A 26,125-nucleotide genomic window follows, 5' to 3' on the forward strand; every position below is an offset into this window, starting at 1 on the left:
ACTTATTTACTCATCAAACAAAAATAAAATAAAATCAATCGTTTCAAAGGTATCGTGAAAATTACCTCCACGTACGAACTCCAATAACCGTTTACATCTCATTCTTCCCTCTCTTAATTATTTTATATTTCGATGTAAAAAAATCACTCGCTTCCCATCTTCATCCAACGAAGCATCCCGGTTTCTATTAACGTTCCTCTATATATATTAACCTCTCATTAAAAACTCGTTGAATCTTATTCAAAGGACGATTGTTTTTCGTTATTAAAAACAAATTTTTTATTGAAAACAACGTAGGATGATGCAAACAACGAACAAAATCGATTATATTTTACAAGTTTGATCGCAACGTTTCCGTTCGTATTATATGTTTGATCCACGATGTAAATAATCACGCATTCTCTCTCTTCCGCCTCCTTTCTCTCGATCGAGTATTTGATTAATCTAAATGAAAGCGCCACGATTAAATTATCCTCGCGGATCAATCTTCTTTCCTTCCCCCTTTCTTTTTTTCTCGCTCGTATGAAAACGCTTCGTATTCTCTGCGTGTTTTCAATGGACGCACGCCTCCATTGAAATTAACCAGGTTTCGTTTCGTTGAAAGGTATCGAGAAGTGAAGCGTTTGAAAAAAAAAAAAAAATTTCGAGCGAGTCACGCTTTATTTTTATTCCATGTCTAAACACTGGTCGTGGAAACGAGAGAGAGAGAGAGAGAGAGAGAGAGAGAGAGAGAGAGAGAGAGAGAGAGAGAGAGAGAGAGTGAAAAAGAATAGTGATAGAAATTGAGAGCAAACGAGAGCAAAATGCTGCTCTTGGCTTTTATTTTCGGAATATATTTGTTATCATTTGCGTGTCGGGGAAAAGTGTCGCGAATGAATTTTATTTTTTTTCTTTTTTTTTTTGCAAAATGTAGTGATGAACGATAACGTTTCGATGTTTCAGGTAGTACCCCAGACTTATTGCCAACCCTTCTTCTGATACACGGTGATTCATATTCGTGGGGCGCTGGAAATTCCTTCGACGGCACTGCGTTGGCTGCTTACGGTCGCCTTATCGTCGTTTCTATTAATTTTCGTCTCGGCGTACTCGGTGAGTATCGTTGTGAAAAAATACAAATTTCATTCGAAACTTTATACTTTTTTTTTCTTCATAATTTCGTGCGTAATTATTTCTATCGAACTCAACGATTCGACTCAACTTGGACGCGATCTTTGAAACGAAACAATTGTCGAATGAAAGAGATAACGTGTTGTTGTTCGTCCTCGAAGAGAGGATGTTTATTTTAAAAAGTCTGCTGATTAATAATGCGTGGAGAAATTGGAGAAAAAGCGAAGTTGCGTTCGTCGTTCGATTACAGAAACTTAGCTACGAATAAAATTTCAACAACGTTAATCGTTCGTTTAATGGGCAAACTCCGTTCTGGAGAACAAGGCGTATTATTTATAATAAAATAAAAGTGATCAAGAATCAAGAAGCCAAGATTTCAGGGACGTGTATCGCCGTTCGGAAAAACTGTTGCTCCGCAACACGGTTTGCGTAAGGCGAGGCAGCACGCGAGAGCACAGATGAATAAAAGGCTGAGATTACAAACCTGCCGCCCTCTTATATTCGAATAAAGTCTTGAAGAAACTCTTCTCCCTCGTTACGCTTGATTTTGTTCCTTTCTCGAAACTATGACGTTCTCGTTTGTCTTATTTCCTTCCACCACCAGCTCGAGTACAGAGCCAACCGGAGCGGACTTCTTTCCCAACTTATATTAAATCCGTAACAATGCTTTCAACTTGGAAGTCGGTCAGCGGTATATGTTCTCTCCCCTAGGGATTTGAAATCGCTAATCGATGCAGAACAACTTCTTTCTCTCCCTCCCTGTATTCTTTCTGAAAAGAAGAAGAAGAAAAAAAAAAGAGGGAAGAAGAAAGGAAAAAAGAAGAAGAAGAAGAAGAAAAAATAGCGGGAAGAAAGGTAGAGAAAGAATACGGCAGTCGGAATAATAACTTTTTCTAACTCAGTTTTCCAAGTTTCCAGTCGGGTTTCAATAGTTCGAATGGTTACTTATTCCGATAGCGTATTTCCATTTTTTTCTCTTCTTCTTTTCTTTCTTTCCTTCCGAAGTCGAAGGAAGAATATGGTCGATATCCCATCGTGTTATATATAATGATCGGAAGCGCTCGACTATCGGTATCGGTTTAAAATTGTAAATTGAAACGAAAGATCGAAAGATAAACAATTCTTTCGGCGAAGAAGACGATGGAATTCGTCGAATTCAATTCTTTTTCTCTCTTTTTTTTTCTCTCTCTCTCTCGAAAAGAGATCGATTGTTGCGAGAAAGAATAGTTTATCGATGAAGAAGTTTGAGGAATATGTCGTGCAATTTCTTCTAAATAAATTTGATTAGGGAAATGATCGAAAGATGGACGATTCTTCGAAAGAAATTCTGATAATTCTGTGCTTTTTCATAAATTGAATTCTCTTTTTCTTCAAAGAGCGTTAATTGGCTAAAATTTACCACGATCGGTAGAAAACTATGATGACTATCTTCTCACGCAGCTTAGACTCGTTTTCTCTCACTCTTGGAAAGTGAAAATAAATAAACTCGTGGATAAAGTTTTTGGATTTTTTTTTTTTCTTTGGAAAAATCTTTGGAAATTTCCTTCGGATTCGAGGCAATTGCAATTTCGTAAAGTGACCATTCAGAAGTTTACGTCCTCGATTATCCAATATCAAGAAGGCTAGAAACTTTGAGAATTTTGTTCAAAAGAATAACACGAAAACAAGGCGACGCGTCTATATATATTTTCTTCTCGTAATAAAAATCGAACCGCTCGATCGAATAAAGTTATCGTTGCGCGTTAAATTTTCGCAAACGCTACATCCAAAATTGTCGATTGGTCTTTTCTTTTATATCTCTTCAAGTTCGTCCGTTTCGCTCAAGGGAGAACGAAGATTCTTCCTTTGGAAATTAAAGTTCTAGTTATCCACGGTCAACACGTTTCAAGCGGTTTCAAGCGGACCGATACAAAAGTTTCCTCCTCTTGAAAAACAAGAGGATGCTGCCTTTTTTTGCTCGTCTCGACGAGTGCCCCGGAATTTAGATAGTTTATTTTTTCTTTCTTTTTTTTTTCGACTCCCTTTTCTTTCGTCGGCCCTCCTCCCAATGACAATTGAACATTCACAAAAGTAAACGAAACGATGCAATATATAATTTTAGAAAGCAGGCAGGCAATTTTTTAAAAAAATTGTATTACCTTTTTTCCCTTCTTTATTTTTCCAAAGATCTTTTTACGGCCAACGTTTTAAAATCCCTTCATTCGTACGTATCCTCATCTGACTTTTTCTTTTTATCGCTTCTTTTTTTATTTCACCGGCTTTCCTGATTGCATTTTTCTGTCTTTGTGCCTTTCTTCTTTTTTCGCTTTTATGTCTTCCTGCGCTCCTCGCTGTTTTTCTTCCCCCCTTTTCCCTCCCCTTTTCTTATTTTTTCGCCGTATTTCCCGTAACATATACATCTAGTTCCAGAACTAGAGGAAGAAATTTATCACTATCCTTTTTCGCCCCCTCGTCGCTTTTAATTCGCCATTTCACGTACGTGCAATTTCGTTTCGCGTTTTCGCATAAGTAGGCTTTTTTCTTAAAAAAAAAAAAAAAAAAAAAAAATACACATTTGATATTTTAACAAATTCAAATTCATCGCTCGAGCAAAATTACAATCCCGATGAAATTTATATATCGTAATAACGAAATAAACTTTATTTACAGAGACGTATTTAGACACGTTCCGTGTACGAAATATGAAAAAAAAAAAAAAAAAAAAATTAGATCCTTTTTCTTCGTCCCCTCTGAAACGGGAAATTTTTCATTAAAAATGCACGCATGAGGAGGAGAGCGTAGCGTAGCGGCGGATGTGCAACCGGTGCAATTTCCCAATTTGAGGCCCGAAGCGAACCTAGTCATCCTACGAGGGCAGACGTTTGGGCCCTCGAAGCTGGACGGCTTTAACCGTCGGTTAATCATCGCGTGAATATTTCACCGAGCAATTTTCCTCTTGAATAACATTCAAAGGGAGATCCAGCGGAGCTTGTTATCGTCTATTCGCGCGTACGCCAGGATCCACTCTTTTCAAACTTTTGATCGAAATTGCGGGGATCGTCCTCGTCGTCTTGGATGAAACGAAACAAAACGAGCGAACGAAATTGTTCGCGATCGATGTTTCGTCGCGATTAAGATTGAAATTTTCGATCTATGTTACTCGAGACGATTTGAATCAAAATTTCGCAGATTTTTTAACAAAAATTTGCGTACAATGAGATACAAATAATTTTTTTTGTCGATAAGAAATTTCTTCGAGGGGACTTGTACTCGTGGATCTTTAGAAAGTAGAGATATTATATAAAATTTTTATTGGTTGGGAGAAAAACAATGTATTTTCGAAATTATCTATCTTTGTTCGAGCCTTTAATGATACATTCATATTTTTATAAAACTTCGTTTCAGCACGAAGAAATTCCTCGAATGCCGATTACAGCTTCTCGAATATTTTATTTTTTAAAAACGATCGTAAACAAGCGATAATCGAGTCAGTTAATTTTTGTAGAGCGTTGTTATGCAGAAGAACCATGTCTGTCGACGATTCTTTGTTAATCGATCTCTTGGCAGTAGGATGCTACTACGGTTTCAGAGAAGAACAATGAATTATTCCCTAGAATTTTCATTAGCCAATCGTTGTTCAAAATTTCGCGCACGATTATCGTACGGTATTCGTTTCTCGTCAAAAATGAATAGAGCTTTTCTTTCTCAATTTATTCACTTTACCCATCGCCTTTACCCAAATGTCTGAAAACTGTCATTGGAGATACGTCGAACTCTGCTTCCACTTCGCCTTTCCATTTACCTTTGTTTAATACAGATTTCGATCCACTTCTCGTTTCCAGATCTGAATTTTTGAAACCACTACCTAGATGGTGATCTTCTCCAACCTAATATTTCGATATGGTTCGCCTGCCCGGCTTAAACTCGTGCAAGAATAATATTCTAAATTCATTCGCCATGCCTCGAGAACGAAATATAAAAATGCTCGTCGTTCTATTCTAAAATTGGGAATTCCATAGTGGAAATTTAAAACGGTGTCGCGCTCACCTTTGACGGCGTTCAACTTTTCGAGGCAGGTGACCGCGACGTGGACAGCCTCCTCAGCCGGTTTGTCCATGAAATCAAAGGTGGTGATATCAACCCCGATTGCGAGCAGCTGGAGAGGAAACACCATTGTATCTTCGATACAGACGTCTCCTTCATCGAACCAACTTTTTGTTTCGAAAACTGTCTCGTCGATTCTGTATCTAAATCTATTTATAATTATATCATCTTCCCAATTCTCATGATAAACACGCGTAGTAAACAATGAAACCAGATTCCATAAATATATATTTCTACTAAAATAAATAAAAACACTCGCTTAAGAAGAGTAATCGAACGCGTTCTCCATATCCTTGAGAGAAACATCGTTTCGTCAACGCGACGACAATTCAGTCACGGTTCCAAATGATGGACGGAGACGGAAGATGGGGAAGAGGAAAGGGAGGAAAAGAGAAACTGGCCTGGGAAATACTCGAACTTCGACGCGGATTCGAATGAACCCTCGAATACGAAATTAAACGTGAAAGCGGGGAGGTGATGTTTGGTTCGAAAGGGATGACAAAGAGGAGGAGAGAGAAAGAGAGAGAGAGAGAGATCTGTCGAGTTTTTTGAACTCGATTCTCGTTTTCACCTCGGTTTATTTCGATTTTCCAATCGACGAGTCGCTGTTAAGGAGTCGGGTAACGAGTTTTCCATCCTTGCTATCCGTCCAAGGAAATTGCAAATTAGTCGCGCAGGAATTAGATTCAAAAGTTTGGGGAGGAAGTCAACGCGTCGATCAGTTTCGATTTAGTTTTAATTGTAACAGGGGAAGAATTTTTCTTTTTTTCTTTTTGGAAGAGAATTCGCTTTTCCCCTCCAATTTTTGCCGCGTGGCTTCATTTACACGTTGCACTCCATATTCTTTGAAGCGTTTTATAAATAGAAGAACCGTACCTTCTTTCCTTCTTAACGATTTATTAAATGCTCGTTCACGCGTATCCTTCCACACGTTTCGTTCTATTTCGAAAATTCGAATTTTTAAGGAGATCGCTTTCCAAAAAAAGTAGGAATTGGATCTCTCTCTCTCTCTCTCTCTCTCTCTCTCTCCTCGTCGATTAAGAAATATTCCAAGATATTCGATTGGACGAAGATCTCGCTAAATTTTGAGCGGCGAAAGCAAAGGCCGTGGAACGAGCAAAGGGAGGAAGAAAACAATGGGGGGATGTAACGACAATAAAAAATTGTCTGCGCGGCGATAAGGCGAGAGATTCAAACGCGAAACATCTCCCTCTGCCGTGTATAAGCCTCTTCCTCTTCCCCCTCCCTATTTAAACGCGATCGAGTAGGATTCAGGACCGATTAAATAATCGATTCAACTTCGTTTCTTCTTCGAATCATCGTCGATTGTTGAAAGGACGAGCGAATCGAGCGATTAAGAATTATCGATGGAATTTTTAATTCGAAGGAAAAAAATATCCTCGAATTGATCGTGAAGCGAGAGATCGTTCTGAATCGAGCTTTTTTCCTTTTTTTTTTTTCTTTTACCCTTCCCTTTATATTTTTATAAATGACTCGATGGAGATTAAAATTCTCGCGTTGATTCATTCTCGATCGCGGCTTCCACGAGCGGGACGACTAATCGGTTTGGCGAGGAGGGAGTTGCTCGTTCGCGTGTAGAGGTTAATTCTCAAGTCTCGATGGGGGATTGTGGCTGATATATAATGGATCCGATGATTGGAGCAGTGATTCAAAGCCGATAAAGAGGGAATTGTTTACACGCGATAAATCGTTGCTCCCGATTTTACGCGTGTTTAAAATGTTTAATTCATTTTCAAAGACTCGATCATCGCGAAAAAACATCCCTTATCTCCCTTTTCTCTTATCTCGAAATAACAAGCACCGAGGAAAAAATCCTATTAAATTTTGAAATCACGCGCGCACGTTTGTGAATCCGTTTTCTCTTTGACTCGGCGAAATCGCGTCGACGCGACGAAACAAAAAAAAAAGGGAACAACGATCGTTTTTTCTCTTTTTCACCGCGGTTTTCCATTCGAAAGTAGCCAGTAGGTGATGAAAGAAGAACGACGAATAGTTGAAATCGGTGGAGAAATAGCGGTGAGTATCGGATCGCCGTTGGATGACCGGGGCGCAAGAGGGGATCGTCACTCGTGGAAACGCGAAATTGCGCTCTGCCTCGATTTCACGCGCGGCTACATCCAAGAACACCTCGCCTCTCTCTCTCTCTTTCTCTCTCGCTTCTGCCCCAACAACGGCGCGCAATGTTTTTTGAGAAAGATATTTTTCCTGAAAATTTAACAGTCGAAGTAAACGCGTAAAGATTATCTCGATTGAATTTATCCCTCGAATAATAATAATAATAATTAACGATAAATGCTGTTAAATGCTGTTCGAGCATCTCAATAAGTTACTTAAACTAACTTCATTTCCAACTTTTAAACGGGTTATCGTCTTTAAATCTTCTCCGACCAGCTTTTCGCCCCCTTCTTATCTTTCAATGAATTATATTATAGCAAAGGAAATGCGCACATCTTAGAAAACTCTCTATAATCATCGTTCGACAACGACCCAAGTCTCTTTCGATTCCACGAGGTTTGAAAATGTACATACCTTAGAAAATTCTCTATAATCATCGTTCCACCCAAGTTTCTTTCCATTCCACGAGGTCTGGAAATACACATACCTTAGAAAACTCTCTATAATCATCGTTCGACCCAAGTTTCTTTCCATTCCACGAGGTCTGGAAATACACATACCTTAGAAAACTCTCTATAATCATCGTTCGACAACGATTCGATTCTCTTTCGATTCCATGAGATCTGGAAATGCGCACACCTTAGAAAACTCTCTATAATCATCGTTCGATGAGAATCCAAGCTTCTTTCGATTCCACGAGATTTGGGAATGCGAACACCTTAGAAAATTTTCTATAATCATCGTTCGACCCAAGTTTTTTTCCATTCCACGAGGTCTGGAAATACACATACCTTAGAAAACTCTCTATAATCATCGTTCGACCCAAGTTTCTTTCCATTCCACGAGATCTGGAAATACACGTACCTTAGAAAACTCTCTATAATCATGGTTCAAACTACTGAAAAATGTTCGCTCGATAATAACGCAATCATGGAAAGCGTGAACGAGGGAGGGAAAAACACTCGTCCGTTGTCAATCGAGCATAATTGATCGGGTGGGCAGGATAGGCAGGCATGAACCGCAGGTGTGGTGATAAATTGGGGAGCGGGTAGCTCGTGTTTCGACTCGTTCGCTGTCGCGGCGCACAGTCTCGTTCCGCGATCTCCTCGCCCACGGCGATCGCGCGAGGAATTTGAAATTTTTGCGCGAGAGGGGAGACGAGAGAGGGAATGTGTATCGCTTCGTGCGCTTTGAAATTCGCCCTCCTTTCCGCCGAAATGAAAGAACGTGGTAATTTTTAAGCCGACGAAAATCATTTCTCCATTGCCGTGGATGCGTTTTTCGCCTCCACCGTGATTACCGTGTATTGTACGCTGCATCCGCGGATCCGTGATTTTCGGGATTCTTTCGAATTTTCTTAACGATTTCCACTGATTTTTCCTTCCAGCTTTTCGGGGATGGAATATTCTTTTCTCTCTCTCTCTCTCTTCTTTTCTTTCAATCTATCGAAAGAGATTTCGGAATTTCATACAAGTTGAACAATAGTCATTCGTTTTTCGTTTGATTAAAAGTATCTAATAACGTCGAGAACAGCAACGTACGTTCAAAATTATCATTAAAATTGAAACATCTTTTGAACGAACTCCTATTTAAATAGCTATTATTCGCTATTTCAATTCGAAATAATCCGAAACGCATCCATTTACACGCGATGATTTCGAATCATCGGTTCCTCAACACCGACCTGAATGAAGAAAAAAAAAAAAAAAAAAAGAAACGAAACAGAGTGGTGGGAAAACATAATTTCCCGAATCCCCTGCGCAACCCCTGTCAATCGCAACCCTCGACTTGGCGGACTTGTTTCGTTCTCCACCCTTTGTTAGAGACGGAAGCTGTGCGCGCCACGATCGAAGCGAAACAACGCTGCCCGACGGCGTTATCCGATACGCCACGATTCCATTTCTTCCTCCCCGCTCTTTCCACCCCCGTTTCGGTCACGAGGTTAAATTTGCCCAGACGCGCGGCCATTGCACCCGTGTTTCTCCCCCTCCCCCCCCAATTTTTATCGAGAGTTTCGAGGTGAAACAGCGACGCGAAACGATGCAACGATAGAAAGTGGAATAAATTCCGCCGTGTTAAATAATTCGCAACGATCGTGAACTCTCGATGTACACGTTGAGACGAAAGGTAACTGCGAAAAAGAAGGAAATAAAATTTGTGAAAACGTCGATTTCGAACGAGCGTGCATGCATGATCGAAATACCATTGAGGGAGTTGTAAAAGGACATTTGTAAATTGTAATTCGCGAGGAATGAATTTAAATAAATGTGTGCACGCAGCGAATGTTTATAAGTTGAACGAGAATGAATATGGCCACTCATAAGGATGTGACTCGAACGATCCTTGTCGAAAAAAAGAAAATTTGGAATGGACGACGGAATCGAAATTTATTTATTTTTATTCACCTTCACGTGGATGGAACGTTTATTTAAATGTCGCACCGCCAATATCCATTTCTATCGCGGCACGATTGACTACGAGCTCAATTTCGAAAATTGAACGGATCGTAACGATCGATTGGGCTATTCGAAGGCTATTGGAAAGACGGCGCTGTTCGACCGCACGTAGAATCGATCGCGCGGTGTGAATCGCGCTAAATCTTGACGCGCTAGAACTTGCGAAACGCGGGCAAAAACCGATTCGTGTCGGTGAAATTCGTGTCACGTGTCGTCTCGCTCTCCTAGCATTTGGAACGCGATTGATAAAATCGCGTACAATCGTGCGTGATGCCTCGACACGGCTACCAGTGTCAAATCTACACGAAACACACGCGCTAAACATTCTCTTAAAACTTCAACTCCCTTTCCCCAATCGATCTCTATAGTTTAAAAAAGGCAACGACGAAACCGTCGACACTTTGGGGACGATCGATCTTTTTTTGAATTCTGAATTATTTTCTATAAATACCAATCAAAGTGTAACTTCATCTCTCTCTCTCTCTCTCCCTCTTTTCTTTCCCTCTCCTCCCTTAAAATTAGCAAGATTTCAATCAACGAACAATGTTCTCGTTATTAGTTGTCGAGGGGAATCAATCGGGAAGATGGGGTTGGCGCGGAGAGCGTAATCGGTGCGCGAATCGCGACTAGGTGAAAATTTGCATTTTAATTGGAAAGTTCCCGTATCGGCAATTCGATATTCGACCGCCAAGTACGTCGACCAATATCCATCGCATAGTTTCTCTCCTCCAACTTCCTGATTGCTCCTCCTTCTCCTCCTCCTCCTTTCCGAATAACCTTGAACCGGCCATCTCCGCCTCCGAGTCGAAATCTAATGAAACGGGCGATAAGCTTTGAGTAATTACTAGGAGTAAGGATGATAAGGTAACGTGGTTAGGGTAAGTATAAGTAATCATACCTCTCTCTCTCTCTCTCTCTCTCTCTCTCTCTGCGTTGTGCCTTACAATTGGACCAGTGGAGTTTCGATATTGCTTATTTGCATCGTGAGGAATCGAGAGGATGATAGAGGACTCGTTGCGTTTAAATGATTCCCTCGCGTATCGAAAGGTAATCTTCGAGTTTGCGAAACTGGAATGAAGAGGAAGAATTTAAATTATTATCATTTTGTTAATTTTCTCGTCTCGTTTGAAACATCGTGTCTTCTCACGATTTTCTTCTTATTTCGAGAGAGGCAAGTGTGTATACGCGAAAATAAATTTAATAAGAGAATCTCGCGTATCGAAAGGTAATTTTCGAGTTGCGTTTGGAAAAATTTTAATTATTTTTTTTTTTCAATTTTCAGTCTCGTATTCTAAACGTTTGAAACATTGTATCTGACACTGTTCTCACGATTTCCTTCTTATTTCGAGAGAGGCAAGTGTGTATACGCGAAAATAAATCTAATAAGAGAATCTCGCGTATCGAAAGGTAATTTTCGAGTTGCGTTTGGAAAAATTTTAATTATTTTTTTTTTTCAATTTTCAGTCTCGTATTCTAAACGTTTGAAACATTGTATCTGACACTGTTCTCACGATTTCCTTCTTATTTCGAGAGAGGCAAGTGTGTATACGCGAAAATAAATCTAATAAGAGAATCTCGCGTATCGAAAGGTAAATTTCGAGTTGAGTTTGAAACTGAGACGAAGAGGAAGAATTATTATTGGACATCTGACATTTTTCTCACGATTTTCTTTTTAATTCGAAAACGTATATGCGAAAGGTGAACAAATTTAATAGGAGAATCGTGTGCCTCATCCCGTATCGATCCTGTAATTTTCGACTTGCGTTTAAAACTGGGACGAGGAGGAAAAATTTAAATTATTTTTTTTTTAATTTTTTTAATATCGTAATTTTCTAAACGTTTGAAATATTGCATCTTCTCACGATTTTCTTCTTATTTCGAGAGAAGCAAGGTAAACGCGAAGGGTAAACAAATTTAATAGGAGAATCGTATGCCTCGAAAGGTAATTTTCGAGTTGCGTTTAAAACTGGGACGAGGAGGAAAAATTTAAATTATTTTTTTTTTAATTTTTTTAATATCGTAATTTTCTAAACGTTTGAAATATTGCATCTTCTCACGATTTTCTTCTTATTTCGAGAGAAGCAAGGTAAACGCGAAGGGTAAACAAATTTAATAGGAGAATCGTATGCCTCGAAAGGTAATTTTCGAGTTGCGTTTGAAACAGAGAGGAAAAAATTTTAAATATTACTTCCTTTTAATTTTCAGTATTCTAAACGTATTCTAAACATTGTATCTCTTCTCACGATTTTCTTCTTATTTCGAGAGAGGCAAGGTGCGTATACGCGAAAGGTGAACAAATTTAATAAGAGGGGTCCTGTGCCGTTTTTCACTTCGCACTGATACTCTCTCGGTACGAAATTATGCCGTTATGCCAAGTTGTTATGCAGGTGTCCCTAATGCGGGGCTTTAACGCGAGAGCGGCTCGTAACATTAAATTTCTGCTTCCTGGATCTCTCCACGTGTGTTTTTGTAAGTTTATGACGCGTTAATTGTAAACGCCAAGAGACGAGCCTGTCTTTCCTTCCTTCTAGTTTCTAATTAGAATTCGGGATTCCCCTCCGCGAAATAATTGGGGTGAGCAGTTTTTCTGGCGATAAAACCAGTTAGAAAAAACTTTTTTTACGAAAAGTGTGTGACGAAAGTTGTGCGACGACGTTGTCATTTGGACAAGATTTTAATATTATATTCGTGGAGGAAGATTTGATTCGAATGAATCGAACTGAAACTTTTAATTCTTAGAATATTCTTACATAAGATAAAAAAGAAAAAAAAAAGAAAAAGAAGAAGAAACGAAAAAAAGGAAACGCGAGAAAGAGATTCACAATGTTTTCTTTTAAATATCGATCGATAAGAAAGGTTAAATAAATAAGATTTTAGACGATAAGTTTTAATATTCTATAATTTTGATAAAACGATTATCGCAATTGAAATTGTGCATATATTAATATTAATATATATATGGATGAATGTTACACGTTTCGTTATTATCGTAGGAAGTAACGAGTGGTGAGTAAATTCTACTTGCTCGGAGTGAGTAGTGACAGAAGCGTTAAGTACTGAAAGTACTTAAAAATCGGCAACGAGGATCTTCCATATATATTTATATTCGCTTCATTTACGGTCAATCGTGTAAATATCAGGAAAAAATGCGAAATAATTCGCGCCAGAGCTCTTTTTCTTTCTTTAAAACATCGTGTCTCAGCGAAAAAGGAGATACTTCAATACTTTTTCTCTCTCTCTCTCTCTCTCGAGAACTCTTTTAACCGCCTTACCGTGGCAATTTCTAGAGCAATAGGCGGCCGCGAGAGAGTTTATCTTCGAAGCCTCTCGTAAAACGTTGCTTCGTTCGCCAAGAGGGGAAGAAGGATCGGTTTACGCCCGCCAATAAGAAATTAAAACTTATCTGATCTTTGTGATATTTTCACGAATTCGTGGAAAACGTGGAAATAAGGCGAAAAGTTGGGCGAGTTTTTGCACGCAACGAGAGGAAATTTGAAGAAGGAATACGACAACGTGGCTGCTTTCGCGTCCAAGTAGCAAGTTTTCTCTTGACGATCGGTTGATTTTTTTCAACGCGTAAAATCAATTCTTGGATTATTTTTTCTTATTATTTATTTTGTAAAATTGTTAATTCGTTTGGGTTTCAGGCTTTCTGAAAACAGGCCCGAAGGGAAGCGCGCAAGGGAATTACGGGTTGATGGATCTGGTGGCAGGGCTTCACTGGTTACACGAGAATCTTGGCGCTTTCGGCGGTGACCCCGACCGGCTCACGCTGTTTGGCTACGGCACAGGAGCGGCGCTTGCCAATTTTTTAGCCGTCTCGCCCATGGTGAAAGGTAACACGACCCCTTGTAAACTTTCGACCCCTTGGAAACTCGTGTGTTCGAAAGTTGTTCGCCGTATACGTTCTATGCTACATGAGATGAGAATACGTCGTTTCGAGGAACGACCACTGTTCCCCGCTGCTGGAAACGCCTATTGCACAGAATCCAGAGAATTCTAATCGATGTGATATACAAATTTTTTTATTTCTCGCAATACTCGAATAATGATTCGAGTAGTTGGGATGATAATAATACATAGTGGATAATAGTTTCGAAAATGATAGCAATTTGATAGATGAGAATAATTTTGAATACATTCAAATCGTAGCTATTCCACAATCAGCGAAGGTCCTAGGCGAAGAAGGTATTCTCCTCTCAGCGACAATTGTTTCCAGCAGCGAGCGTTACTTTCATCTGCTGGATGATAATTCGATGTTTCGAGTTGTGTCAGGATATTCTTGTTGGGAGGGTAGAGTCGAGGGGATATTCTTCGGCGTCATCGCCGTGTTGGTTGTCGACGACGGCCACTAGAGACTTTAACAAGCTTCCTCGAGTGTAGCCTTCCTCGCGAGAATAAGGAGAATAAGGGTAACACAGCCCGTGAACATGGTCGCGTTTCTAGATTGCGCCTCCATTCCGCTAACGAACCCACCCTTCGCCTCGTCCTTAATGCCCTCGTCCACAATGCGTTTTTACCCTTCCACGCCGCGAGCGCTCCTCGCGAGACGAATCGATGGTTCGCGTTCAGTTGTCATCGTCATCGGATTCTAGAATTTGAGAAATATCGGACGCGAATCCGGTGGATCGTGTTGTAAAATTCACAAAAAGTAAAAACAACGAATCCTCGTGTTCTAAAATTTAAAGAAATATCGAAATCGAACGCGAACGATGGATAATAAAATTCAAATAAAAAAAGGCGAACTGAAAGATTCTAAAAATGTAAACGATGAATATTGTAAAATTCGGAAAAATGGCGAACCCAAAGTTTCTAAAAACAATCGAAATCGAAAGTAAACGACGAATCATCGTATTTTAAAATTTAAAAAATACCGAAATCAAACGGGAACGATGGATAATAAAATTCAAAAAAAAAAAGCGAACCCAAAGTTTCTAAAAATCGAAAACAATCGAAATCGAAAGTAAACGACGAATCATCGTATTCTAAAATTTAAAGAAATATCGAGATAGAAACGCGAACGGTACATTGACAAAATTAAAAAGAAAAAAAAAGGAGGGGGCGAACTCGAGGATTCTAAAATACGTGGAAGTGGGTATATATCGGTTGAAATGGAGGCACGCGTTTCATTTGATCGCAGAGTTGGTCGAGAGAGTGGTATTGCTGGGCGGTTCCGCCCTGTCACCCTGGGCCATACAGCGTGACCCGTTAAATGTGAAACATCACGTCGCCGAACAGACCGGATGCCCTGGTAACGTCGAGGCTGACGATATCGCACCGTGCCTTCGTTTGCGCACTCTGGAGGAGCTTCTCGCCGTGCACTTGGACCCGCCGAGATTCACCTTTGGATTCGCTCCTTTCGTCGATGGGGCGGTCATGCCTCCGCCGATCAATCAGGTACGTTCGTAAAAAAAAAAAAAAAAAAAGAAAAAGAAAAAGAAAAACCTCTTGTTTCCTTTCTTTTTTACGCGCGAGCGACAAGTTATTTCTTTCACCATGGAGAATTAATAGAGCTGGGAGTCGGGCAGTTATGACCCAATAGGAAATATATTTTTCTCTTTACGAGAAGGGTGTGTCATCGAGAGGGATGAAACTTTTATCTGTCTACTTCTTGTTTCCGCTTCCTTTATTTTATCGTTGTATTATCGTCCTCCTGCTATACTGGAGGGACGGAATCTAAGCAGAAGGAACAGTTTTATTGCAAGCAATATTTTCCCGAAAGTAAATAGTTCCGACGTTGAAATGGAATCTCGTTGGAAAGAACAAGTACAAGGAATGCGATAAAATCGAGTAATTCGAGTGTATCGATGAATTAACTTGTCCAAAAAATTCGTTCGATCGAAATTAAAAAATTCGCGATTTTTAAACTGAATCTGGAACCTATCGAATTGCCAATAATCTCTCTGCAAAAGAAAGAAAGGAAGAAAAATAAAAAAGAGAATCTGTCGAAAATCACGAGGCGTGTCGACTCGCGCACAATCCTCGCCAATGGACGAGGAGACGACACGTGTAAGCGATGAGTTTGTTAATTGAACCGACAACCGACTGACAGATGTCGAGCGATGGAACAGCCTCTGGTATTAAGTTCCAACGCTCCTCGCGTCTCCTCCTCGTTAATCGATCTTTTCCTTTCTTTCCCTCTCTTTCCCTCCTCCCTTTCCTTTTCGAAAATCGATCGATCGATCGAGAGAGAGAGAGAGAGAGAGTGCATCGGCAAGATTGCTCGTCGTCGGCCAACTTTTAATTAAAAGCCATAAAGTACACGGTGTAATTGCAATTAACCACCGACGACCTACCTGCAATCGTACCTCGATCGATACTTGTCCGCAACTTCCCTTTCGTCGACTTGATTGCCCGCACAAAGAGAGAGAGAGAGAGAGGAGGAAGATCGATCGACGATCGTTCATACGACAAACGGATTTTTTGTTTCTGTTGCGAAGAATTTCCAGCCAACCGCCTCCTCGTCGGGCCTGATGCCCCTGGTTCCCGGCCCTGGAACCGAGTTCGCCAATTTCGGCGATCGAGACCTGATGCTCGGATTGACCTCCGAGGAGGCATGGGTCAACCTCACCGACGAGGATCTACAGGTAAGGGTGGCTCGTTCGAAAGATCCACGGTTTGACGATGAAGATTGTTTTGATCCTCGAGTGAATTCTTCCAGTCCTTCGTTCGTTGTCGTTGCTTATTCGCTTTGACGAGAAGGGAAATCGGGGGAAGATGGCTTCTCTCGTTCTTTCCGAGACGGAATTACGCGGATATTGGATGAAAATGGGGGAGGGAGGGGATATTGGAACGTGTTTTCTTTGGATCGGAAACGAACGATATCGCGCAACGTTTATCGTGGAAAAATAATTTAGAGAGAGAGAGAGAGAGAGAGAGAGGTATATATGGGTTAGAGGAAGAGGGGGATTGCAAGATGTATATTAAAATAATGATTTATTTACGGGAGAATTTTAATTAAAACGAATCCCCAAAATCCGAGGGATCGGCACAGCGGTGGTTCGAATAATGGGAGTTAATTGGACGATAAATTATTATCTTTTTTTTTCCTTTCTGGTTTTTAGCTTCGTCGTGTCACGGAGATTTAATCTCTTTAGAAAACAATGCCGGTTTTTATTATAATTTATCGGTTCATTAAAAATATGTGTGTTACGCAAAGATATGACTAAATATATAAATATATACAAATATTTGCGAATCTTTAAGTAAATAATCGCGCAAAATATGAATGAATGATAGATGTAACAAGAAACCGCTTTCACGATACGATAATTTATAACGATTTAAAAGCTTAAACGTTTCTTAATAAATTTACGGAATATATCTCGACATTATCAAGTGTTGTAAGCATATTTAAAAACATATACTTGTTATTACGTCTTTTAAACGATTATCTTCTACATAACGTTTATAAAATGGATTTATATCCGCGACATTATTAATATTAATACATTCACAAATATACACCTTTCTGATTCCCTCAAGAAGAGAACAGAAAAACAGAATTTCTCGTTATTCCCCCCGCCTCCCCCTCTTCCCCCCATTCGATCCCCTCTCGAAAACGAGATTGCCGCTTTACGTAACGAGGGAATTAAAAGAAATTAGCCCGAAACCGAAACCGTCGTCGAATTTAACTTTTAATTATCCCGCTTAACGAGATGCGGGGCGAGAGGGGATCGGATGCGCGCACCCGTCGATAATTGACGCGAACTCGATAAATTAGTAATTAGCGGGGCGGTGGCGAAACGCGATTCGTGGCGGGCATTATCCGACGGTCACGGTCGATCGACACTTTGGAAACCGTATTTCCGCGGCTCCTTGGCAATTTGATAACGATCGGCCGGTTGTGTCCACGCGTGCGTAACGAGAAGCCATCTCCGATGATTTACGGTCTTTCGTTTCGCGCCGTCTTGAATTTCGAACGAGTCGAGACAGTTGCCTTCTTTGTGCGTCGAAATACAGCGGACGAGGGATCTCGGTAATCGTGTCTGGATTATCTCTGGATCGTCGAGGTTATTGTGCGGTGTCTGGTTCCGGTTTGTCTGCGAATGCATTATATTGGGTTAAATTTTGGGATAGTCGATGCAGTATCCATTGAACGAATCGAAACCCTTGCGCGTTAATTTCGTTAATCCCTTTTTTTCTCTTCGTCGCTTTGGTTCGAGATCGATAGTTCGAATAACGGTTCGGATAATTGTTACAATTGATGATTTGTTCGCATTTAATCGCAAGTAAAATTTTGTAACGATTCTTCTATTCTTTTTTTTTTTTTATTAATTATCAATACTATTTTTGGATCGCAACGAAATAATTTGTGCACCAATCGTGCACGTTTCTCCTACAACTCGTATCTCTTGTCCGCGCATTAGCCTGTTTTTATTTTCATAACCGAGTCGAAACCTTATCGATCCCTCTCCTCCGTCGTATTATTCGCGAGAAAAAGGAAGAAAAGAGAAGGATCTCCCTCTCCCTTTCCTCCCTTTCGATCCACGAGCCGTGGTCGATCGGACGTGCATTGCAGAACGGACTGAACGAGACGAGGAGGGATCGGATTTTGCGCACGTACGTGCGGAACACGTATCGTTACCACCTTCACGAGATCTACTCGACCCTCCGTAACGAGTACACGGACTGGGAGAGGGGCGAGCAGAGCCCGTCGGCGATCTGCGATGGACTTTTGTCGTTGCTCGGCGACGGCCAGGTCGCCGCTCCCCTTCTAAGGCTGGCGCTGCTGCACTCGGCCTCGGGTGGACGCGGCTACTTCCTCCACTTCCAGCTGGGCGAGAGGCCGAGCCAAAGGGGCGAGGAGGTGCCCTACCTCCTCGGCATACCTCTTCTCCGGGGAGAGATCGTGTCCATTTTCATCGGCCAGGCCAACTACACCTCGGCCGACGAGAACCTGTCCAAACTGTTGGTCCACTACTTGGCCAACTTCGTGAGACGCGGGTGAGTGAGACCACTCTTCTCTTTTTACACTTTTCCCGACTTTTTAATATGTGTTTTGCGTGTATTGCATTTGTCGACCAGGACAAATTATTCCGTTTGTGGCGATTGGAAAATAGCCGTTGAAAGGGTTTTCTCGGGAATTTGAGGGGAAATTGAATGGAAAACGAATCGTCACCTCCACTTTTCGGGATTTTTGGGCGAAGATTTTCGTCTCTTTTCTTCGTATTTTTCGGCCAGTTTCTCACATTTACATCGTCCTTCGAAGAATTGCATCGAATATTGAAATTATGCTCGCGCGACGTCGATAGGAGAAGTAAACGGTTCAACGTTTTTTCTTTTTCGATCGAGAAACGGCGCAATAATTAAGATGATTTTAGTTGGAAAGTGTAGTGATTCTAATCAGGATCGTGAATGATCCGATCGGGACGAAGGAAGGAGCAGCACGTGGTTCGTCCGATTTCGCCTTTCCGATTGGATTAAATTTTTACGCTGGAAAATCATGAATAACGCATTTAATTGGATCAACAGTCGGGATGATTAGTGTTCGGACCAGCGCGCAAGGCAATTTCCATGCAAATACAATTTTACCCCCGCTCGAGCATCGACGCGAGCAATTTCAAGTTGGAATAAAATTTCCGATCCCTGTTTCAAAATCGGAAACTTTCGAGCGTCCGTTTCTTTATTCCTTTTTCTTCTTCTTTTCTCGAGAGATCAAAGAGATGAAACCGCGCGTTGAAAAAAAAAAGGGAGGAAGAAAAAATCTCGGATTAACCACCGATTCTAAACCGGTTGTAAACTCGTTTCACCAACCTTCTCGCGATATTTTTGCTCGCGAAAAAGAACCCGGAGAGCGGAAATTTAAAGTTAAAAGCAAGAAGAAGAAGAAGAAGAAAGTTTCCTCTTGCTTCCAACCGCGCTTCCAACTCCGCGAGAAACGAAAACTGTCTCGATATCGCGCCTCTCCTTCATCGATTACGCTCATCTCGATATCTCGTTCACCCAAAAAAAAAAAAAAAAAAAAAAAAAACACCAACGTCTTAATCAACATCGTTCCCGAAACTTTAACCTGGAGATTCGCTCTCTGGAGAACTTTTCAAATTATAAAATCTACCCAATTGTTTCGATCGTTCGATTAACTTAACCTTGTTAACGCCGAAAATACCCGTGTTTACTTGCTTCGACTCGAATCTCGCGCAATTTTTACGAGAAAAAAAATATTCGATTCGATCTTTCTTATGAAACGTTGAGAATTTTAACGATTGTTACGATTTCTTGTTGTCCCGGAAGAAGTTGAAATAAGCAAGCAGGATCAATTCGAGGTTTGCAGCGATCCGTGGATGATCGAAGCGTGAAATCGAGGCGGGATTGCGAGGAATCCGGTTAACGAAGCGAATGGCGATGCAGTCAGCGCCAAGTTGCAAACTTACAATGACGCGGAGATGGAGGTGGCCAGTTTCTTGTTACGTGCCGCGGCCGAATCGAATATTAGCCGAAGTTAGACATTCCTCCGGAGTAATGATCATTGGATTAAAGCTAGGCGTATAATTTGATACCGGTATGACGCGTTTCTGGCTTTCGTTGGACCATCTCCCTCTCTCTCCCGAAATTGGATTCCAAGCGAGATCGAATTTCCAACCCGCCTCCTTCCTTCGAAATTAGAAACGAATCCCGCGAATGTTATTAATCGGGCCATTTCGGAATTTTGGAAACCGATTTCGATTCCCCTCTAATTCCATTCCCACTCGTCCAACTATTCTCCTTAAAACTCGAAGAAGCTTGCGACTAATCGGGAGAGTTCTGCCAAAAAGTTTCCACCATCCTCGCGCAATCGCTTCTTAACGATCATTAAAATCAATTCAACCGTCGAATCGGAAACCACTTCCAAATGCTGGAACGACGGTTCTAGTCTCTAATTACAGATAATTGCGAATCCATCGTCGAGGACTCGCCCTATCACTTGCCACCCCTTCTTCGTTTCCCTTTTAAGCGAGGAACGAAAGGACACGCAGGATTATTTCTCATCGAGAAATTTGGAACGGATAGAAAATCATCGCGATATCGCGGGGACACCTGGCGGGTGTTAAAAGGAGAAAACCAGCCGTCCGACTCAATTTCGAAACGCAATTTCCGTTCCAGTTTCTCGTTCTTCGTCGCCTGTACAAATGGGACAATGGGCAAACCGGGTATCGGTTCCCGGTGAAATAATTAAACGTACCGAGGGAGAGAGAGAGAGAGAGAGAGAGGGAGGGATAACTGTTTCTTTCGATAAAAATTTTTTTTCACCACAAACGAATTGACTCGCAATTTGAAACTACTTCCTTGCCTTCGTCTTTCGTACGATACAATTTTATATAGATCTCTTCTTCGTAAACTCGCGTGCGAACGTTGATGCACGTTTCAAAAAGTAGAACTGGCAGAATTCTTTTCCGTTCGATTCCATTCGATCGAGTCGAAATAAATAAATAAACGGCGAATAAATCTAACGAGAATTTCGCTCCTTTTTTCAACTCTTTTTCTACCCGTTTCTCTGGGAGAGAAACGGTTCGAACGTTAAATATAATAAATAGTTTCAAAATAGTGGAATTTTTGATTTGTTAAAATCGAAAACAAAAGATGGATGGAATCGACGTGTTTCAGGGATCCGAACGGGGCGAGCCCCCTCACATCGGGATCGGACGGGCTCCCGACCAGCCCTCCTTTCTGGGATTCGTACGACTCGATAAATCAGCTGTACCTGGAGGCCGGTCGCAGCACGGAAATGCGGTCGCATTACAGGGGCCACAAGATGTCCCTGTGGTTGAATCTGTTGCCGCAGCTCCATCGGCCGGGCTACGAGATCAGCATGCGTCACCATCACCTGGCCGAGAGCACGACCCTCTACGAAGGCGTGGTGCGGCCCCAGACCTTGGCTCAACCGTTGCCACCGCCCCCGCTCCCGGTTCCCTCGCCCACCGAGCCATCCTCCATCTCGAGCGTGGTGTCCACCACCGAGTGTACCCCGAACGCGACCGTCGCCACCACCGTGGCGACGACCACCACCCACGCCTCCAACGCCCACCCGAATCTGGGCCCAGGGCCCAACAACATCCTCAAGAAGCTTGCCTCGAATCATTACCAGAACTACACCACCGCCCTCTCGGTCACGATCGGTGTCGGCGTGTTCCTCCTCGTGCTCAACATCATGATATTCGCGGGTATCTACTATCAGAGGGACAGGAACACGTCCTCGTCGAGGTCGTCCGCCTCGGCTTTCGGCAACAAGAAGAAGGAAGAGTTGTTGGAGGCCGGTTGCTCGGGCATCGAGCCGCCCACGGCCAAGCAGAGGCTGTCCACGTTGAACTTGATGGGCTCCCCGTCCTCCAGCCCCCCGCCGCACAAGGCGAAACTCGCCCAGGAGTTGGAGTTGCAGTTGCAGGAGTTCCAATGCTCGCCGCCTCCAGGCGGCGGCAAGAGGGGGGTGTTGGAGCCGCCCCTCTACACGAGGAGCCCCTGCGTGCAGAGGACACGGACCCCATCGCCTTGCGTGGACGCGACCACGGCCAGGATGGACGACGACGACGACGACGACGAGGACGAGGACGAGGACGAGGACGAGGACGACGAGGAGGACGGGGACGAGGTGAACGACAACGGGGGGGTTAACAGCAGCGACGAGAACGACGACGAGAATCTTCCTGAACCCCCGCCGCCCCCCAAGGTGCCGGCACCCAATGTGAACCTGTCCTGTCCAGGTATCCTCAGGCAACCGGGGACGCCTGGCAGCGCCAAGAAACGGGTTCAGATACAGGAGATTTCCGTCTGAGAAGATCCATCTTTTCTTTCTTCTTCCCCCTACTGTCGATTTCGACGAATTCCCCCCATCCTCCTCGCTTTCTCAGGGATCGAAACGAACGGATCCCCGAGAACTCGATCGTCGCTACTGCTGGCGGTAGTCCATCTGATGACGAGAATCGCCACGCCCCTCCCCATCCACCCCCGTGGACGAGAAGAGATTTCTTTTTTTTTTTTTCTCTCTCTCTCCCGGAGGATAGGCCTAGTTCCACGGATCGATGAAGTTTTCGAAGCGGGAGGAGTGCGAATCGAGCGAAGATAAACGAAGACGGGAGTAAAAGTAAGAACGAAGGAAGTAAGAGCACAAATCGATGGCCTTAAAGAAGGGAGAATCGGTGGGAAACGAAGGGAGAAGAAGGCGGTCGTCGGAGTCGGCCAACCTCGGTCAAACGTCCGAGTTTCGACGCGTGAATATTTTCCAATATTTCTTACCAACCCGAATAGAAAACGAAAAGAAAAAAAAAAAAGAAGAAAAAAAAGAAAAAAAAATGAAAAACCAAAAAAAGAAGCGACGGCAAAAGGAGAAGAAGAGAGAGAGAGAGAGAAAGAGAGGGGGAGCCTCCTCTTATCGGAGCGAATGTTCGATTTTATCGACCGATATTTCGTACAGAGCTAAATTGAACGGTCCTTGCTCGAATTCTTTTTCACGGCGAGAGGAGCGTGTGTTCACCTTATCGAGTTCCGTAACATCCTTGCTTGAACACGGAGAAAAAAGAAGGAAGAAAGAAGAGTGAAAGTTTCGTGGCAAGAGAGAAGAAAGGGGAGAAGGATACAGAGGGTCGCGAGAGAGAGAGAGAGAGAGTCGTCGAGCATCGGTCGATGTGAAACGAGGGGATTGATATAATCTCAGGAACTGAAAAGACAAGGCGCGCGCCGAAGAGAGACCCGGCAGGATGCCTCGGGCTTCCTTTATCCGGATTTGTCGGAGCACTAAGTGGAATTATTCGAGGAATTGGAGGGTCTCACCTCGACTTTTTGGCTCTCGTGACTTTTTTTTCGCGAGAGAGAGAGAGAGTATGCGTGTGTGCGTGAGCGTGTATACGAGAGGAATTGGACACCTGATCGAACAATATAGCTTCGCAGGCTGAGCACATTGAGAGGAGCCTAATGCGAATCGAATAGTTCTCGTCGATATAATCGCGTGTGTTCTTTTAGTTACGAGAGATGAGAGAGAAAAGTGTGCGAGAAGTTGGAGAGACGAGTGGAACGAGCGTTGAGAGGGAATGTTTGCTAAGAATGATCGAGGGATATATATATATCGTTGTAAATCGTACGAGAAAATGTTGGAAACGGTGTGAAGGATCCATCCTGAATATTTTTTTCGTTTCCTCGTGGAGAGTGCTTCCCACAAGGACGTGCTTCCTGTTCAATTTTCGTGAGTTTGTGTGACACGTCTGTTAATATATATATATATATATATATATATACGTATATGTTTTCGCGTTTGTTTTTTTTTCTTCTAGCATAAAGTGTTTAACGTGTTTAAATTGTTCGTTATCGAAGTTAATCATGTACAGTGGACGAGTGGACAAGTTAATTTATCGTTGAAAGAGTAACGAAGATACGAAGAACGTCGTGATGCGATTTTGCGATTTCTCTGCAAATGAATAATTACGAAGTGAGCGTTATCACGTCCAGAAGATTTATCGATCTATTTATTTTTACTTCAATTTCGTTCGCAGGATTAACAGGAAACGGATACGGTCGACTTTGAAGATTCGTGAACAGTTCTCTCATTGTTCGGGATGCAATTTATATTTTTCGTCTCTTTTTCATTGAATCAAATTTCAAATCATCGACGTAATTTATGAATCGTGCGCAAAATCGGCTCGAATATCTAATTTCTTTGAACATGGTGCTCGTTAATTAATACGAAACGCGGCCAGGTGAGAGATTTTTGCGCGAAAATGAAGTAAGAAAATTAGTCATAGGCAAATGGAATTTCGAATCGGTAATTTTGAGAATGTCGCGTTCTTGTTTCGAGTGTGTACCTACCCTACCGTTCCTGTTGACAAACGTCGGTGTTTACGAGCGAGCAACGTTCCTCACTGTTCCCCATTGCCTCTCGAACAATTGGCCTTGATTACGTTCCGTTGAATACCGGAATCAAGTTAGATTCGTCGAGTCGATAACAAAAACACCCGCGCGTCTATTTATTTTCTAAAACAGTTTCTCGATCATATTCGAAAATTCCTTTCCAACTGTTTCTAATCAACGAGATGTGCGATTTAAACGTAAATGAACAAGTAATTTTATAATTTTTAAAACGATTTTAAATTTAGTCCTGTATTAAGTAGTAATAGGACGTGAAAGTGACGACGCATTTGCAACTGTTTGCACGCGAAATTAAAATAAAAAGTCGAACGATACGATATCTTTATTTTTCTTTACTCTTGATATTTCAATCTTTAATTTACGATACGAAAACTTGTCTTCGATCGGAATCGATGCTCGTCCGCACAAGGTTATAATATCAGGAACGTAAGTTTCCACGTACTTTTTTTTTTTTTTCTTTCTTTCTTTCTTACGACGTATTTAAGGAATCTGAAACGATTCCTCTTCCATCAACGCACGGAGAGAGACGAGAAAACGGCGACGATAAAAGAAAAAAAAAGATGGGCCAACCGTAAACTCTAACCTGATTTAGCTCGATCGAGGCGACGAAACGTTCGTGCGTCTTTGGAACGATTCTATCGATCCTCGAATCTCTGGAACGAGGAAGGGGCGAAGAGGAGAGAGAGAGAGAGAGAGAGAGTTTCGCGTGTACGAGTATATTTGCGCATGTGTGAGTTGCGAAAGTGCGAAAAATTGCAGATATGAGGAGAAGAATGAGAGCGAGAGTGAGAGAGAGAAAAAGAGAAGTTGGAAAGAATCTCGTCGTTGAAAACTCCCGGTGTCGATTCGTCGACGAATCTTCGACGATTCCTTGATCGAAAATTTCCTTTCGTCGAACCGATGAAGGATGGAACTTTTTGTCGATTTTGGGACGCATCACGGGGGAGGGAGAAAAATTGGCGATCGAGGATTTTTCGATGGATCGACGATGGATGAGGCAACGACGCGTTCGAGCGTGTCATTTACATACAGAATTAAACGAAGGCATGCAACACGTATACACATGTCTGACACGTAACACGTAACACGGATGCGAAGGACACATCGTGGGACACACACGAGGTACACACGTACACGATTATCAATGTTTGGAATGTTGGGATTTGTTTAAATAAATAATTAAAGCATTTAAAGCGTAAGCGGATTGGTGGATTCCTCTTCTTCCGTATATATATATATATCTCTTCTTCCTTCTCATCTTTTTATTTCTTTTCTTCTTTTCTCACAAATATTTATCTTTCTCGTATAATTTGTTTTTATTCTCGTTTTCTTTCAAATCGTAGAATTACGCGGTTTGTTTCAACTTTTTCCACGCAACGTGGATTGTGGCCAACGACTGATCCTTCGCTTCTCCTCGGATCAGGTAAGTGGCTAAGTTTTATCGTTATCTCGTGCACAGATCTTCGTCGAATGGAGAAACAGATACAACCAAGTTAAAAGAGATTTTCTTT

General features: G+C 42.0%; 1 protein-coding gene across 1 annotated transcript in view; it reads left to right on the forward strand.

Moving 5' to 3' along the window:
* LOC100870553 (neuroligin-1) overlaps window positions 1–25,813 on the forward strand; it is a 49,699-nt gene extending 23,886 nt beyond the window's left edge. Inside the window, exons 2-7 of the mRNA XM_003695474.4 lie at window positions 943–1,089; window positions 13,430–13,618; window positions 14,923–15,179; window positions 16,223–16,369; window positions 18,304–18,728; window positions 21,366–25,813. Coding sequence (XP_003695522.2) covers window positions 943–1,089; window positions 13,430–13,618; window positions 14,923–15,179; window positions 16,223–16,369; window positions 18,304–18,728; window positions 21,366–22,530 — 2,330 coding nt within the window. The 3' untranslated portion in view covers window positions 22,531–25,813. The remainder of the gene's footprint in view (window positions 1–942; window positions 1,090–13,429; window positions 13,619–14,922; window positions 15,180–16,222; window positions 16,370–18,303; window positions 18,729–21,365) is intronic.
* Window positions 25,814–26,125: the final 312 nt, after the last annotated feature.

The sequence above is a fragment of the Apis florea genome, unplaced genomic scaffold (assembly GCF_048593485.1).
Source record: "Apis florea isolate Af1SG1 unplaced genomic scaffold, ASM4859348v1 contig_3367_pilon, whole genome shotgun sequence".
Classification (NCBI taxonomy): Eukaryota; Metazoa; Arthropoda; class Insecta; order Hymenoptera; family Apidae; genus Apis; species Apis florea.